Source organism: Theileria orientalis, chromosome 2, assembly GCF_000740895.1.
Source record: "Theileria orientalis strain Shintoku DNA, chromosome 2, complete genome".
In the NCBI taxonomy this organism is placed as follows: domain Eukaryota; phylum Apicomplexa; class Aconoidasida; order Piroplasmida; family Theileriidae; genus Theileria; species Theileria orientalis.
In genome coordinates this window covers 1,405,835-1,422,227 of record NC_025261.1, presented here as the reverse complement: position 1 = coordinate 1,422,227, position 16,393 = coordinate 1,405,835, and the positions used below count along the sequence as shown (strand labels likewise).

At 52.4% G+C, this 16,393-nt stretch overlaps 4 protein-coding genes across 4 annotated transcripts; 1 reads left to right on the top strand and 3 right to left on the bottom strand.

The window, feature by feature from the left end:
- Nucleotides 1-421: 421 nt before the first annotated feature.
- TOT_020000678 (conserved hypothetical protein) lies at nucleotides 422-11,662 on the top strand (the record flags this gene model as incomplete). The annotated part of the gene is made up of 1 exon (XM_009692428.1): nucleotides 422-11,662. The coding sequence occupies one exon, from the start codon at nucleotides 422-424 to the stop codon at nucleotides 11,660-11,662; it is 11,241 nt and encodes a 3,746-aa protein (XP_009690723.1).
- Nucleotides 11,663-12,011: 349 nt separating this feature from the next.
- Nucleotides 12,012-13,484, bottom strand: TOT_020000677 (uncharacterized protein; the record flags this gene model as incomplete). Its single annotated transcript, XM_009692427.1, has 1 exon — nucleotides 12,012-13,484. The coding sequence occupies one exon, from the start codon at nucleotides 13,482-13,484 to the stop codon at nucleotides 12,012-12,014; it is 1,473 nt and encodes a 490-aa protein (XP_009690722.1).
- Nucleotides 13,485-13,650: 166 nt separating this feature from the next.
- On the bottom strand, nucleotides 13,651-14,250 carry TOT_020001081 (uncharacterized protein; the record flags this gene model as incomplete). Its single annotated transcript, XM_009692426.1, has 3 exons — nucleotides 13,651-13,821; nucleotides 13,980-14,158; nucleotides 14,190-14,250. 3 exons carry the CDS (start codon nucleotides 14,248-14,250, stop codon nucleotides 13,651-13,653), a joined length of 411 nt encoding a protein of 136 aa, XP_009690721.1.
- A 24-nt stretch (nucleotides 14,251-14,274) lies between these two features.
- Nucleotides 14,275-16,377, bottom strand: TOT_020001080 (Ngp; the record flags this gene model as incomplete). The annotated part of the gene is made up of 10 exons (XM_009692425.1): nucleotides 14,275-14,487; nucleotides 14,522-14,780; nucleotides 14,826-14,905; nucleotides 14,941-15,038; nucleotides 15,082-15,212; nucleotides 15,246-15,443; nucleotides 15,504-15,577; nucleotides 15,699-15,990; nucleotides 16,023-16,224; nucleotides 16,257-16,377. The coding sequence occupies 10 exons, from the start codon at nucleotides 16,375-16,377 to the stop codon at nucleotides 14,275-14,277; spliced, it is 1,668 nt and encodes a 555-aa protein (XP_009690720.1).
- Between the last annotated feature and the right edge of the window lie 16 nt (nucleotides 16,378-16,393).

The window sequence follows — 16,393 nt, the reverse complement described above, 5'->3', positions numbered from 1 at the left end:
TAGATAATAGATGTGTATACGACCCGATATAATTTTGACCGGGAATGAGGTGTCCTAATGTCATATAACAAAAAAGGAGCAATTGAGTGGACGCTGAGGCAATCATTTGCATAAAGACTAAAATTGGTGCTCTTCAACTGGAGCCTTTACAGGCTACACATCTATGACGGCGTTTTAGATTATCCCCATAGACATTTTATTCATTCCATTCATTTGTTTATTTTTGTATAATTTTAAGGTTTTCCTCCTTTTTCGGGTTCTAATACATTCACGCTATAGAACTTTTAATGTTACACGAGAATTTCAAAAATGTGTTGACATTTTGCTTTACACATTTTTTGGATTAATCTGAATTTAGTATTTTGACCCCGATAATCTCGCAACATCAATTTCTAATGTTTACATCTTATTAAATATCATAATGAACACGGGTAAATTGGTTTCTTTTCTATTAGGCGCCGCCGCTGCCGTGGTTCTTATCGTGGTTTTGGCCGTCTTCTTACATAAGAAGGGCGGAGCCAAACCCGAGGAGAGTAAGCCCGCCGAGGCAGACTCGACGGCAGCTCCAGAACTTCCCGCACAAGGCGCCGCAGCTGGCGTTCTTAATGTCGTAACCTTCATGAGAGATTCCAGCGTCGAAGATATGAGAAACCTGACTGGATCTTACCTTCTTGATGCTAGAGCTAAAACAAACTATCAGTCCGTGGGCCAGACGGTCACCGTGGTGACCTCGGACCTGGAGGACGCACCCGGATATACAAAGCTGACACACACACTCCCCTCGCCCTTCAAGGGCACAGAGGTGGTCTTCGACGCAGTGTCGAGGCTGCCGACGTTTGAGCACCCAGTGGCGACTCTCGCAGCATACTGGTGGCAGAACACACTTTTATTTTTGACATTTAAAACGGTGAATCAAACGGGACAACCCGCGGTCACAAAGTTTTACCATTTCTCAGCTAATCGCACAGAAGTGGGTCTGAGGTGGTCCAGAGTGATGGTGGACCACACCAACGACTTGGACCAGGCAGTATTAGCAGGAAAGCTCGACGAGGTGAACACACTGTTCGGAAACGTAGTGACGTTGCACCTGGACGAGTTCCTCGATGAGTCGACGGGCACATACACCTCGGAATTCGGCGGCCTCCCCACCACCTTCACGCTCAACAAGAGGCCGTTCACGCAGGCAGGCTTCATGAAGGTGACGCACAAGCTGCTGGAGGCAGGGAGTGAAGTCGCAAAGCCGTTTAAGCTGAAAAAGTTGCTGGTTTCCGGTGCAGCGCTAACAGATCTGGTGCTGCCCAAAAAGCCGCTGACATCAGTGGCAGTATACTGGTGGCACAACACACCGCTGCTGGCGGAGCTGGACCTCGTGGGTGGAACGAAGGACCACTTCGTGTACAACCTGGACGCGAACAACTGGCTCAACGAGCCCGTGGAAAAGGTGAGGTCGACGCTCACGCTGCTCAAAAATAACCTGGGAGTGCCGCTAACCTTGGACCTGGGAAAGAAGGGCGCGGCAGCTGACGTCACATACACCACCAACGAAGTGTTGGTGAGAGTGAGTGGCCAGGCACCCGACTCGCCCCGTGGGTTCCCCAAGTACACCCACAGGTTCGCCACCGGAAAATCGCATTTCGTGGGAAACTTCCTCAACTCGGGGACGCCGCAAAACGGACTTCCGTTCGCACGAGTGAATGAAGTCTCGGTGTTCTTCTCGGATGAAGTGCCGCTTCTGGTCCAGATGAACATGTCAGGCTCGGGCAGTCTCTCGACAAAAAGAGTGTTCTACTCGAACAATGGGTTCGGCTTCTGGTCGAGAGTTATGCTCACGGAGACTCTGAAGGACACAGAAGCAGTGCTTAAAAAGTTGGACGCAGAAAACAAGAAGCTGGTTAGCACCAACGACAAGTACGTCGTAGACGTGGTGATGAAGAGCGACTACCTGTCAGTGGGTAAGCTTCTGAAGGTTGCGAAGCAGGATCCTGGAACTGAATTGAAGGCATACACCATGTATCAGCATAACAGGAAGAATAACGAAGCCTTCAAGTTTCAGAAACTTGTGGCAGTGGGAAAGGATGTTACAACAGAGGGATTGGAGGAGCTAACAGGCGTAACGAACGCGAAGGTCTACTGGTTCCTGGATACGCCACTGTTGGTGCACCTGACAGGAACCACGAGGGTGCTTACATCTAACACAACGCCTGCTGCTCCTGTTCCGAATCCATCTCAATTGCCTACATCACAAGCACAAGGTGCCGGAGCTGGTGGTGTCGTACCTGGCGTAGCAGGTGTTGGTGGCGGTGTCGCCGGTGGCGGAGCCGGTCAACCCAGTGTTCCCGGAGCGCCAGGTGCCGTTCCTGGTGTAGCTGCAGGCGGAGTTCCTGCCGCTCCAGGAGTTGGTGTTGGAGGTGCTGGTGTGCAGGCTACCGCTGCAACAACCCTCCAAGCATCGTCTCCAGTTGCAGCCACAACGACGACCAAGGCAGTTAACCACTACTACTCCTTCAATGGAGAATCTAAGAAATGGGTTAAGGTTGAATACACTGTAGTAGGAGATGGACAAACTAATAGGCTGAAAAACGTATTGGATACTGCAAAGGCAACATTGGGATCGGTGACACTGCAAGTGGGTCACGGAGCAGGAGCATACAGGACAGGGCCAGTGACAGTCACAGTGACCAACGCAACCTCACAATCTAAGTACGGAGGAGGAGTGTTTGACATGATGTTGCACACCATGTCGGCGCCGTTCCCACTGGGAAAGCTGAAGCACTTTGATTTTGACCTTAATCTGACCCACGTTCCTTTGAAAGAAAATGAATCTGTTGCACCTGAGCCTCCTGCTACTGATAGACCTGAAGTGGCATACCCAATGGACTTTAACGCTGTAGGAATGGAAGTGTACGTTTACAAGTACGTTCCACTGGTAGCAGCGTTGAAGATGGAAGAGGGAAACACGCTGTTCTTCGCAAACACGCTGGCAGAATCGAAGTGGAGAAGGTTCGCATTCGATAATGACTCGAAGGTCGGAGAGAAGTTGGAAGAACTGAGGAAAAAGTTGACAGCAGTATCGTCATTGGATGTCTGTAAGAAGCATGAAGCAGATACAGCAGCAACGTACACACTTAAACCAGCAGTTGGAGCAGGAACGGTGAATGTGGCACTGTCAAAGCTGGAAGGAGTGTCGGATGGAATGAAAGGAGTGCTGCACACACTGCCGTCGGCACAGAAACTGGGGTCGCTCACCTGCGGAGATGAAGTTCTGACGGGCTTGGACTGCGGCAACGTGAATAAAGTGGCAGTGTATTTCAAAGGAGATTCTCCCGCGGTAGTCAAGGCAAACTCAGTTCCCAAGTATTTCACTCTGAACCCACAAGGAGGCCTCTCGAGACACGTGCTTCCGCCAGACGCAACAGACCTAAACGCACAGCAGGTGACGGAACTCGTGGCCACAGTGGCGAACAAAATGGGATCGGTGCTTGAATTTAACATGGAAATGAGAAATAACTACAATGTGGCGTCAGGACTGCAGATGAAGGTGGCACATCTGGACCTGGGAGGAACGTGGAGCTTGTACACGCACACGCTGGGAGATAATGAGACGTTCACAGTGTCGAAGTTTATGAAGGGCTCGAAAGACGTGGTGGGACTGCCGCACAACAAGCTGCTGAGCGCAGTGTACCTGGGCTTCAAGGGGAATGAGCCGAAGCTGCTGGGTCTGAAGACAGTGAGTCCGGCAGCGTACGAGTGGCACGTCTTCGACAAGTACAGGTGGCTGTTCGACTTTAGCACGGAGACGCTGCTGGAGGACGACGAGGTCCTGGCAGTGCTGGAGGACGTAGATGACGGCCTCGAGAACGAGTTCGCGCTGGACCTGGCGTTGGAGTCGACGCCGGAAGTGTTCCTGTTCGACCACGTCAAGCTGGCAGACGCCGCCCTGACAGGGTTCGCACGCAACACGTACACAGTGGCAGACCTGATGTACCCGTTCCTGCTGGGAGCACTGCAGTTCAACTCTGACGTGCTGACGGCAACGGATCTGGCAACGCACCACCTGAACGCGCTGACGGCGTACACGTACATGGATGAGCCAGTGCTCCTGCACGGGCTGACCTTTGACAAGAAGTCAGTCTTCTTTGAAACGAACTTCGCAGCAGTGTTCAACGCAGTGGACTTGGGAGAGTTTAACGAGGAAGCGCTGAAGGCGAGGTTGCTGGCTCTGAAGGCGAAGGCAGCAGGTCTGGTGACAGTGGAGCTGACAGCGAAGGCAGGATACAAGAACTACGAAAAGGACGTCCTGGTAAACGAAAAAACAGATGCAGGATTGGATACCTTCAAGAAGTATGAACATAAGTTGCTGGAAACACCAAACACTGGAGGGGCTTCAGGGACAAAGCCAACTGCGTTCACGTTCAGAAAGGTCAAGTACAACAACACGCTGCTGGAGCTGGTACTGCCAGAAGGGACAGTGACATCAGTGAACACGTTCCTAGGATCGGACGATGTGCCAGCTGGGTTCCACTTTGTGTTGACGCCGCCGCCAGCAGCTGCACCTGCACAACAGCCATCTGGCCCAGTAGCTTCACAACCAGCACCGGCAGTTGCAACAGCAATGCACCACTACTTCTTCCACAAGGCAGGAAAGTGGGAACCGATGACAAATGCAACTGAACTGGCAGTAGAAGAACTGAAGAAAAAGCTTCTGGAGGCGGAAAAGACGTTCGATAGGAAGGTGACAGTTAACCTGGCGAACAAGGTCACCCACGAGGTGTGGAATAGAGTTGAAAATGCTAATGGTCAAGAAGTGGCCGATTCAGCTGCAGGTCAAGGTGATGCAAATACAAGAACAAGAAAAACGCTCAACTTCCTGGTTGAGGCGAGTCCGAAGGAAGTCAGTAGGATGAAGGCGTACACGCACGTGCCGCAGCTGAAGACGGTGGTGGGAACAGGGAACCCGGCGACCAGCTTACTGGCGCCATACGTCGCAGCCTTCACGCTCGGGGAACACAAGCTCGTGGGCTTTGAGATGAACAAAGTGGAAAAGTTCACAGTCTTCTGGCTGGACGACACGTACCCAGTGATGGCGCTCCTGAAGACGCCGTCAGCACACAAGTTCTACAGGCTGGCACGCGAGTTCGAGTGGGTTCTGGCAAAGTCAGTGGCGGATGAGCCGAGTGAACAGCTGATGTTTGAAATGGCAACGCTGGCAAGGAACGCGTTCACGTACGAAGCGTCAGTGGACGTGGGAATGGACACAGGGCTGGGAACGGCGTTCAAGTACAGAAGCGGGCAGCTGACGATGAGAGTGGTGGACGCAGGACTGCTGGGAACGAACTACAGAGTGTTCGTGCACGCGTCGACCTCAGTGTTCGCACCAGCATTCCTGCTGGACGACCTGAACCTGTTCGGAGCAGCAGGGCTGAGGTCGCTGCACGCACTGGGGTTCGTCCGCGAGGTAAAGGTATTCGCGAATCTGGATAGGTTCCCGCTGCTAGTAGAAGTGGCGGCGACGACACTTAAGCACCCGAGGGCGGCGCCGAGGTACCACTACTACAAGTTCAACCAGGCGTTGGCCCCTGATAAGACAGGAGGAGCAGCTGGATCAGGAGCGCCACTGCTGTTCGTGAAGACGACAGACGTGAAGTTGCCCGAAAAGGAGTTGCTGGAGCTGCTGAAGACGCTGGATGCTGTAAGGAGCACGACGTTCGTGGTGAAGTTGGACGCAAAAGCATCCTACAACCCCAAGGAGCAGGTGACATTCACGGTGGCACGTACTACGCCAGCAGCACAGAATGGGAATTTTGAAGTATATGACCACACGTTCCCGGTAACGGTTAACGCAGGAGCAACTGCAGCAGCTTCGCATGCTAAGAAGACACTAGTGCTCATGGTCGGAGATAAGAAGGTGGGATTTGTGACGAAGGACGGAGGGTTCACGTCAGTGACCGTGCACTGGTTTAGTGGAGTGCCGGTGCACGCTGCACTCAAGTTCGGAACTGCCACGAAAGATTACCTGAACTACTTCTTCTTCGGAGGAGAGCACTGGACAACAGTGTTCGATTTGGGAGTTGAATTTGCGCTCGCCAATAAGCAAATGTTGTACCAAAAGCTGAGTCCGCACTTTGCAACGAAGTACCTGGACTTCGGAAACAAGACGTTGAGTACACAGTTCGGGGTTGTGACTGACCTGAAGCTGGTGGACTATAAGCCGGAAGGATTGAAGTTGCCAGACGGGCTGGTGGGATACACGTTTGAGTGGCCTGACGCGGGACACCAAGTGGTGAAGATGCTGAACTTCGGCTGGGACTTTGACGCACTGGAGCTGGAGTTGCCGCCCGGAGATGTGAAGGAAGTGCACGTGTTCAGTCCAGAGGGGTTCTACGCACCAGTGTTTGCAGAGGTGAAGACGAATGTATTGGTTACGCCGGCAACAACAAGTCCCCAAAAGGCGGCAGAGTATAAGGACGTCTACAACTACTTCCATGTGACTAGCAGCGGCTTCTGGACGACCCTTTACACCAAGGGAGCAAAATTGGACAATGAGACACTCGCACTTAGGTTGGCAAAGGTGGCACAACCGGCGCTGGTTGATCTGGGAAAGAGAGAGGGCACCTACGGTCTCCCGAAGATGTTGGTGGAGAAGACGTTCTTCAGCACAGCACACACGTACGCAAGATATGAGCATAAGCTGGCTGTGGGAGAGAACTTCCTGATGACGAGGTGGGTGTTTGGTGGACTGCAGATGGAAGATCTCCCGGCGCTGAAGGCAGATTACGTGGCAGCCTACTTCTACGAGGACGCGGTGCCACTGCTCCTCGAAGTGAACAACGCAGGCTTCGTCAGGTTCTTCGCGCCAGATGCGAATGGACATTGGATGCCGGAAAACGTATCGAGGACTGCAGTGTCGGCATTCCTGGACAACCTGGTGCATGAGATGACGCTGGTGGCGAGTCACTCGGAAGAGTGGGTGCCACACCTTAACACGAAGTTCTTGAGGCAGATGGAGCTCGTGCCGCAAGTGAAAGTGGTGGCAGTACCTGTTCCAGAGTCGGCGAAGGCAGCGGCAGCGGTAGTCCCGGCGCCAGGAGATGCGTCAACGGCACCAGGCACGCCGGTCGCTAGTCCTGCACCAGAGCCGGCAGCTCCAGGCGCACCTGACGCAGCCGCAGCGGCTGCAGCAGCAGCTAAGGCTGCTGGCTCTGGTGCTGGTGCTGTCGAACCGCAAGTTACTCCAGTTCAAGCTCCAGTAGTATCGTCGGCTGCAAACGTGCAACAAACCTCTAACCTTCAGGGAGCCGGGCAAGTTGCTTCTGGCTTAGGCGGAGTGGGTGCTGGAGCCGGAGCTGGCGGAGCTGGAGCTGAACCAGGTGCAGCCACAACCCAAGCACAAGCAAGCAATGCACTTACAACGCAAGCACAACAACCCAGTGCAACCGTAACATCACCTGCACCGGCAAAACCTGCAACAGATGTTCAGCTAGTTTCTAGAGCTGGTGGCCCAGGATCGCCAGTTCGACCGGCGGCGCCACAAGTGCCCGTAGCAAACGTGGAAGCACCAGTTAATGCAAAGAGGGAATTTAAGCCGGCGCTGTTCAACTACGAAGACCTGTTCCACGGATATTTGACGCTGGGAAAGTTCGTGAAGGTGGCGAGGTTCGACACGGTGCCGAACGGATATAACTTCGGAAAGCACTCGTTCGTCAACGGAGGAAGGTACTACGCAAACAAGTTCCTGCTGGGAGGAAAGGAGTACGCACTCCCAGTGGAAGCCGGAGCCTCGACGAAGAGTAGGCTGGCGAGCTCGCTGGCGTTCTACTCGTGGTCGACGAACCCACTGATGTTGAAGCTGGGGCTGCACGCAAAGGCGCCAGTCTTCTTCTCGTACAATAAGACGAACGATACGTGGGCGAAGGCGACGGTGGTGAACCTGGACGAGGAGCTTGAGCACCTGAATAACCTGAATGACGTGTACGTGTTCGACCTGGCGAAGCCGAACGGAAGACACAATTACTACAACAACAGGTCGTACTACGTGTCGGACGGACCAGAGGTGCTGCCGGAGTTGTTCAAGTCAGCAGAGTTTGAAACTTTCAGACAAGTGCAAGCCAAGTTGGGCGAAAATCAGCTGGAGCACCACGAAAAGGTGCCCTTCAAGTTGGGAAAGCTGAGGCTGAACGGAGTGGATTACCCATCAGATGGCCTGCCAGACGATACCGTGTTCTACTTCATGCACGTTTTCACGTCAAAAGCGTCGAAGAAGCCGCTGCTCTTGGTCTTCTACGACGACCAGGACGAGAGAGACAGGAAGAAGTTTGAAAAGGCGAACCCGGGCAAGTTCCTGGGACACTACTTCCAGTGGAACCTGGACGGAACATGGAGCAGGTTTGTCCCGGAGGGAGCAGATGCAGTGGTTAATAAGCTTAGGGAGCTGGAGGCGCTGTTCGCAGTGCCGCTTACGCTGGACTTGGCAAAAGTGACGGGCACGGCAGGACTGTTGAACTACAAGGCGAACGGCAACGACTTCGTCGTGGAGAGAGTGTTCGTGCCAGCGGTGAGAGCGCCAGCGGAAGCACCAGCGAGAGGGCCAGCTCCTTCGGATCTCGACGTGGAAGCGTCGGCACTCCTGGGTGGACGAGTTGGAGCGAGAGACGTGCCAGGGCCCGCGGGATCGCAGGGAGGAGTGCTAGATGCGCCTGAGCCAGCGTTGAGGCCAGCAGTCGCTCCAGGAGGACCGGCACCATTGCCGAGACCAGGAACTCCGGGAGCAAGGACGCCTTTGGCAGGAACAGCAGCGCCCGGGGCACCCGGAGCAAAAGTGGTATTGGAAGATCCGGTGGTGCAAACTAGGGTTACATTGGGAACGGGCGACACGGTTGGACCCGCCGCACCAGCAGCCCCCCAACCAGCGCGTGCTGGTGCAGCAGCACAGTCCGGACAAAGCGTTGCGGGTCAAGCGGGCTTCACGCTGGTGACCAGAGGAGTTACACCACTATCTCAACCAGGAGCCCCAACGCCACCAGTGGCAGGTCCCGGTCCACACCCTGGAGAAGGTAGGGTTGCGGGATTAGGGCCACAGCCCGTCCACCAAGGGGGTGTTCCAGACACAACTAACCCGGCGTCGATACGTGGAGGAGCTGAGGTTTCAGGTAATGGCAACGGTGGAACTCAAAATCAGAACAATGGGCAGAGTACAACTGTTGGTCAGGGCACGACTAGCACCACTAGCACAGTCACGACAGTTAACAGTGGTTCTTCTGGTTCTTCTGGTGCTGCTGGTGCTGGCGTCCCAGGTGTTGGAGTACCTGGTGTTGGAGTTCCAGGTGTTGGCGTTCCTGGTACAGCTGGTAATCTTAATCAAGCAGGTTCCCAATCTACTCAACAAGTTGTCACTGGTCAGCCTACTCAACCGGTTAACACTGTTACTGCCACTAGTCCTACCGGTGAAGTTACGACTACTGTGCAGTCAGGTGGGCAGACGCTACCAGCTGCTAAAGCAGCAGTGACTCCGGGTCCGACTACAGCCACGGGTGTGCCAGCACCAGCTGTTGCAACACAAGGAGCGGGAGCCGCAGCACAGGTTGGAGGAGCAGGAGCTGCTGCTAAAGCAGGTGTAGGTGCTGCTGGAACTGCACAAACTGGAGTTGCAGCTGCATCTAACGTGGCATCAACCGGAGTTCCTGGGGCAGGAGGAGTTGCAGCCGCAGGACAACCTGGAGGACCACAAGCAGGTGCTGCAGCCGGGCTGGGACCAGCTGAACCGCAACAGCCTGCGAAACCAGTAGTGGCAGAGGGATCGCAATTGAACGTGTTGCCGGAAGTCACAACGTTGCCAGCTGGAGTAGCATTCGTTGACGTGGCGTTTGTCGCACACTCTGGGCCAGTGCCGCCGACGGAGGAAAACGCAGGATTTGAACTCTACCACCACCACGCGCCGTTCTTCGTGCACAGCTTCACGGAGCAGGGGAAGACTGAAGTGAAGAAGGTGGCGAAGGCAAAGAAGTTCAACGTGAAGAAGTTAATGTACGGAGGAGTGGACCTGGACTTCGCAGCACCATTTGAGCCCGCGGTGGGAGGGTACGCAGGAATGACAGTGTTCTACGAGAAGAACGTGAAGACGCCCTTCGCATTCGCACTCTTCACTCTGAAGAACGAAGCGGATGCGGAGAAGGTGCACTACGACGTGTGGGTGCACAGAGACCTTAAGTGGGTGAAGACGGAGGAGCTGGACGCGTTCTATAACCTGATGCGCGGACTGGAGATGAAGAACAACCTGGGGCCGATGGAGGATCTGTTGGCCAAGTTCACCGAGAAGTTGGCGGAACTGGCGGCAGCAGCCAAGGCGATGCTGCCAAACGTGTTCAGCCTGGACCTGAAGCAAGATGACACGGTCAAGTTCGGCTCAGTGGTGGTCGACAAGGACGCAGACCTGGTCGACGGACTCGACATGCTGAAGCAGGAGTTCAAGCCGAGGATGCTCAGCCCGCCAGTGGGCTGGGTCGACTTCAGCCTGGACAGCGTGGCGCTGCACGGTAACAGGTACGTGGGCCTGAAGCTGCCGCTGGTGGGAGTGCACGCAGTGTACACCTACTTCAGGAACAGCCCCGACAGGTACGCGCGCTTCCCGGCTGTCATGGAGATGGTGCAGAAGCTGAAGGGCTACAACAAGCCAGTCTTCAAGCACTGGTACTACGTGTACGCGGGCGCCAACGAGTGGCGTCTGCACTTCCACACCTTCGACAAGCTCGACGACCACGACGTCTTCGACATGCTTAACGCTCGTCTGTACGAGTACCACAGGGTCTCTGAGTTCCACAAGGGCGCGCTGATGCTGGACCTTGACACCAAGTTCTCGCACGTGAGCATGGGGCGCTTCGTGGACGCGGTTGAGTTCTTCCACGACCCGGCGTCAACCAACAGCCCTGTGCCCGAGGGCTTCCTGCTCTACAGGCACGCGATGGCCACGGAGAACTCCACCTTCACGCTGCCGTTCGTTAAGCTGCAGGGTGAGGTCAGGGAGACGGGGTTCAAGTACCCCTTCGCCCAATACTTTTTGTACTTCAAGGAGGGCCACGTCGTGCCGATGGTGGTTGTCCTGGCGCAGAAGGACAACGTGACTGACCAGCCGACGCACCACTGGTACTTCGTGAATGGCCACGAGCTCGTCAAGTTCAAGTTCGCGGGTGCCGCGGACGTGGATCCGGACAATCACGCAAACAAGGCGGTCGTGACCGCCAAGTTCAAGGAGCTTCTGTTGGGTGCGCCGGAGCCTCTCAAAGAGGCGGACGCTTTGAAGGCGGATCCGCCAGCCAATACTGTGATGCCCGCGTTCCCGGCATCTGATCCGACAGTTTTTTCCAAGGCAGTGAATGGAGTTGATCCAGCGGCTGTTCCAAGATCTGGAGCTTCTCCCCAAGCGCGAGGTGCGGTTGACGCCCGCCCCGATGTATTGAATCTCGCAGATGGCTTGCCGTCTGCTGCAGGTACTGAAACTCGCACAGATAGTCAACGATCTGATACGGGTAGCGACACTCGTACAACTGGTGACGCTCAAACATCTGAACAACGTAATACGCAACAATCTGGTACCCGTCAACAAACTCCCGCTCCACAAGATACCGCTAAATATGACTTTGGATATCAATCAGGTCATAGCTGGATCTAAACAACTTTTATTATCGAGTAAATTATTACAATCCTCTCCGGATTGACAACCTAAACTATTTTGAAGCCTTAAATACTAAAATAAACAAATAAAAATCGTTTACGGCCACACTCAACCTGGTCGAAATACTCACTTGTATCCAGAAGAACAGTTTCTGGAATTTATGTAGGCTTGCCTATAAAAATCACTAAGAACTCATGACCCTTCTTGAGTTCAAAAAATTCAATTTGTGTGTCCATAGCTCTAGCATCCATTTAGTATATATATATATATTATACGCTAATTATTTTTATACAGTTGTAAGAGTAGTGTGCGCTGAAGCACCGAGTAGTGCAGAGAGAGCGCAGAGTCAGTGGCACCGCCGGTACGCTATTATTGTGCCGTGCTCCATGTACTCGGCCTTCGAAATCCACAGCTGCTGGAAGCGCCCGAGGCTCGCGAGGATCGAGCCGCCGAGCCAGGTCGAAAACCGCTTCTCCAGGTACGACGTCGAGTGCACGAGCTTGAACTTGGCGACGAGGCCGATGGGACTGCGGTGGATCTCCTGGCTGAGCCGCGGAATGAGACCGCGGGTGAGCGTGAAGCCGCCCGCGACCACCACCGACGAGAGCAGCTCCTTCCGAATGTCCACGTCGGAGTCGAACACGCAGTCGTTGATCATGTTCACGATGCCCTTGAAGTTGTTGAACTCGGAGAGCGTGGAGCCCGCGGGGCTGAAGAGGAGCTCGGGAAGCGAGTGCTCGTACTTCCGCATGTCGACCACCACGCCGTCAGGCAGGTAGTACTTGTGCGGGTCCAGGAGGACCTCGGGCTCGGCGCGCCCGTCCGCGGTGCCGCTGCTCGCGCCGTTTTTGTCCGAGGGCTGGCCTGAGGCTTTGTCGCCAGGGCTAGCGGTGGCCTTGCTGTCCTGCGCAGCGGCGTGGCCGTGGCCCGGCTCCTTTCCGTTGGTGAGGCCCTGACTCGCTCCCTTGTCGTAAGGGTGGACGCTGGCGTGGCCGTGGCCGGAGGCCTTGGCTCCCGAGTCCTTCGCTTTCGTCGAAGTGCCCTTTTCGTCCGGGTGCACCTTCACCGTGCAGAACTTCTCCCTCAGCTCCTTCGCGGTCTGCGCCCTGAAGTAGTCGACGCGCGGGTCGTCGCTGGGCGCGAACAGCGAGTAGCCCTCCTTGAACAGGAAGTCCGCCAGCTGCAAGTCCAGCGCGTTCCCGCCCACGAGTGCGTCCTGGATCGTCGACTGCAGCGATATGCCCTCGTGCACCGGCGAGACCGTGCAGCCGCCCGCGCCGACGTCGACCACCAGCGCCGAGGACCTTCCCACTGAGAAGGCCGTCAGCGCCGCGCGCTTCGCCAGGTACGCTGCGCAGGTCCCCAGCTGTTCGAAAACCACCTCGAGCGCCGAGTCTCTAAACTGCTTACTCTCCGCCGTCGGCTCCACCACCAGGATCGGGTGCTGCGCTGGGTCCAGGCCCAGTCCTCCCACCTTGGTCACCGACTTTGCGTCCTCCATCTCCACCAGCAGGTCGTGGCCCTCGATTCCGAGGCACAGCAGTCTTTCGAAGACGAAGGGGTCCAGCTCCAGGTTACTTTCTCTGTTGATGTGCAGCAGCCTCCTCACCTCTGCGAACTCTCGCAGCTTCGCTCTCGAGAGTATTTGCCAGCTTTCTTTGCTGCTGCTCGGGTTTTCGAACTCTCTGTACACTGCGCTCGGAATGTACTCTCTCGGGAAGTCCTCCTGGCAGTTTCCTATTCGTATAGACTCGAAGCCCGGGTCCACCACTATTGCTGACACATCGTCTCCTCCGCTCTGTATTGGCACTACTGGCATCTCTGCTATTTATATTGCTACTTTGGCGTTTATACTTTTAGGTATGCTATACTGTGAATAAACTGCTACTTTGCCGTTTGTACTTTTAGCTATGATGTGCTGTGTATCAATTGCTACTAGGCTGTTTATAAATGTATATATATTGCTTTATTTGTCTGCTTCTACGTCAGCCAAGTACTGGGCTTATCTTTTTTCCTTGTATTTTACTGTCTATGTACTTCGATATTTCCTTTACTGTTCTCAGCGTTTTAAATTGGTTGTCTGGTATTGATAAATCAAACTCGTCCTCCAGTAGTATTAACAGCTCAACTTCATCGAGTCTATCTGCTCCAAACTCCTAAATAATTACTATTTGCTGATATGTGTAATCGTTCTAAGGTCGTTCTTATACTGATGCAGTTACTACAGCGTTAATTGGCTCATAAAACCTGCTATGATAACTCATATATTCAAATTTTACGCTTAGTATGTTTTTATTTATCTTATTGAGCTTACTTTGAAGAAATTGAGCTCTGGATCTATATCTTCCTTGTTCTTTTCAAACCTGCGTGCCACTAGCTCTGAAACTGTGTTTATTGTTTCCGAGGTCTCTTGTAGCTTAATCTTACTTAGTTTTGTGCGATATATTGGTGTTAGTGTGATCGATTTTGCTGTTACTATGAACGTTTCTCCTCCTACGGGCTATTGGCTACTCTACGTGGGTACCTGTTATTGATACTATGGGCAGTATACTGTATATTACGTATTTTACGAGATTACTTTTCATTATACTTTTTCATTTTACTGAATTTTATGTAAGGAATGCGTTATAATCCAGATTGGGGATTTGGGAGAGTGTGTTATGTGGGTAAGATTCTAACTGCGATTCACTACTTTCTTCCTCCTTTTCCTCCTTGTTTTCTCCTTCTTCTTCCGTTTCCTTGAGGTTACATATGTTTTCAACGTCTTCTTCTTCGATTTCTGCTGTCTTTGGGAACTCGTAACTGTCTATCTCCTCCAGGTGCTACACAAATATCGATTTCTACTGCTCGTCTTACCTTTCTTATCTCCTCGCTTGGATCTACTTTACTTTCTTCCTTTGGTGGCTCAGTATAAAAGGGCAGCCTTCCTCTTTGAAAGTCATAGAGGACTAAAACGTGTTTATTTACACATTCACATCCACGCTCACCTATTCTCGCTGCTATTGACACGTCTGGTATCTTCCCCTTTTTGTACTTCCCAAATTTCGCTGCCACCAGTTCCAGGAAATTTTCTTCGTTGAAGTCCTTCACTCCGTATCTGTGTACCAGTGCTTCCCTATTAGTGTGCGTTTGTGTGTGCCATAGTTAAGTTCCCACTTACTTTTGTAATACTTTCAACACCTTGTATATATAATTTTCCGGGTCCGGTATTCTTTCCACTCTTATTGCTCCTTTAAGGATCTAAAATTCTCGTGTTACTTGCAGTAACCACCAACCTTGTCAGATTCGTCTCCCTCTACTGGCGTCACTCCTGGGCAGTCTATCAGGTGTATCCTTTTTGTTAGGCACACGTACTGCCATATTCTCGTTTCACCTATCAGAAAATGGTCGTTGTCAACTCGTGCGATCCTTCATACCTGGTATTGGTGCTGTTTTGCAGCTCTTGTTCCCCTTTAGTGTGTTTATTACTGAGCTCTTTCCTACGTTCGGGTACCCTATGAATCCTACGCTGAAGTGCTTCCTGTCTTTAAACAACTGTGAGTATTGCCTATATTTTAATTGTCGGCTTATTTTCTCTTACTTGAGCAGTTGAATGAATGTGTTTTTCCCGAACGGGTTCGTCACTGATGCGTGGAATGCCACTGTTGTTATATCTCTGTTTAGGTGCTTGATCCATGCTGCCGTTACCCATGATGGCACCAGGTCACACTTGTTCATCAACAGCACCAGCACCTTACTGCTTTTATGTTTTCTTATATAATTCTCCAGTCTCAGACACCTATTTGTTTATTTGTTAAGTTGTTAGGTTGTTTATTTGTTAAGTTGTTTACTTCCTCACCTTGTTCCCATCGGATCTCTCGCATCTATTACTTGTACCACTACATCCGAACAGTCAATAACTTTATAGAGTTCCTAATGTGTGTGTTAGATCAAGTGTAATTCCATTTCATCTTATATCACCAATTGCATTAATCTATCATCATGTATGGATAAATATATTGCCTGTTATATGTACGCTGTGTGCATAACTTACTGCCCATATTCTCTTTGACGTCCCCTTCTTAAATATCACGTTCGGCGTTTCCTCGCTTACGTGGTCTCCTATCACCGTCAGTGACTTATCTTTGTTGCTGTCGTAAACTCTCGAGTTTACGTCGTTAACCAACTCCTCTATCGTTGACACACTTAGCTTTGGCCTCTTCCTCCTGCTCTTCTTTCCAAACGTCTCCTCCATCGACTCCAGGGTCAGAATCTTCGAGTTGTCCACCTTTATGTTCGAATCTGTGAGTAGAGACATTGGCAGCTTGCTTCTCTTTATGATGTGACTAAAATCGAGTGAATTGAAGTTAAAACTAACGTTCGTGGATCATTTTTCACGTTTCCCAGCTCGTTTCTAAAATTTTCCATTTGTTCCTGAGTTAACACCCTTGTGTTTCCAAACCACCTTCTGTCTGGGTTAATTCTGGCCGGCTCTGTGGGCTGAATCTTCATTTTCGCGAAGTTCGGCTTCTCCTTGTACATGTTTAATCTTCGTATCGTCTCCTTGCTCCTGTATTGCCCTAAAAATTGCTTAAAAATCATTTTTTCTCACCTTCCTTCAGTCCTTTCGGGGGAGCTCTGTACGGATTCGTGATTGCAGTAGAAGATTTAAAGGCTGGAAAAGGCTGCGCCTTGGACCTTTTCATGTGCCTATTTTTCTTAACCGACTTCATATTTACATTAAATAAT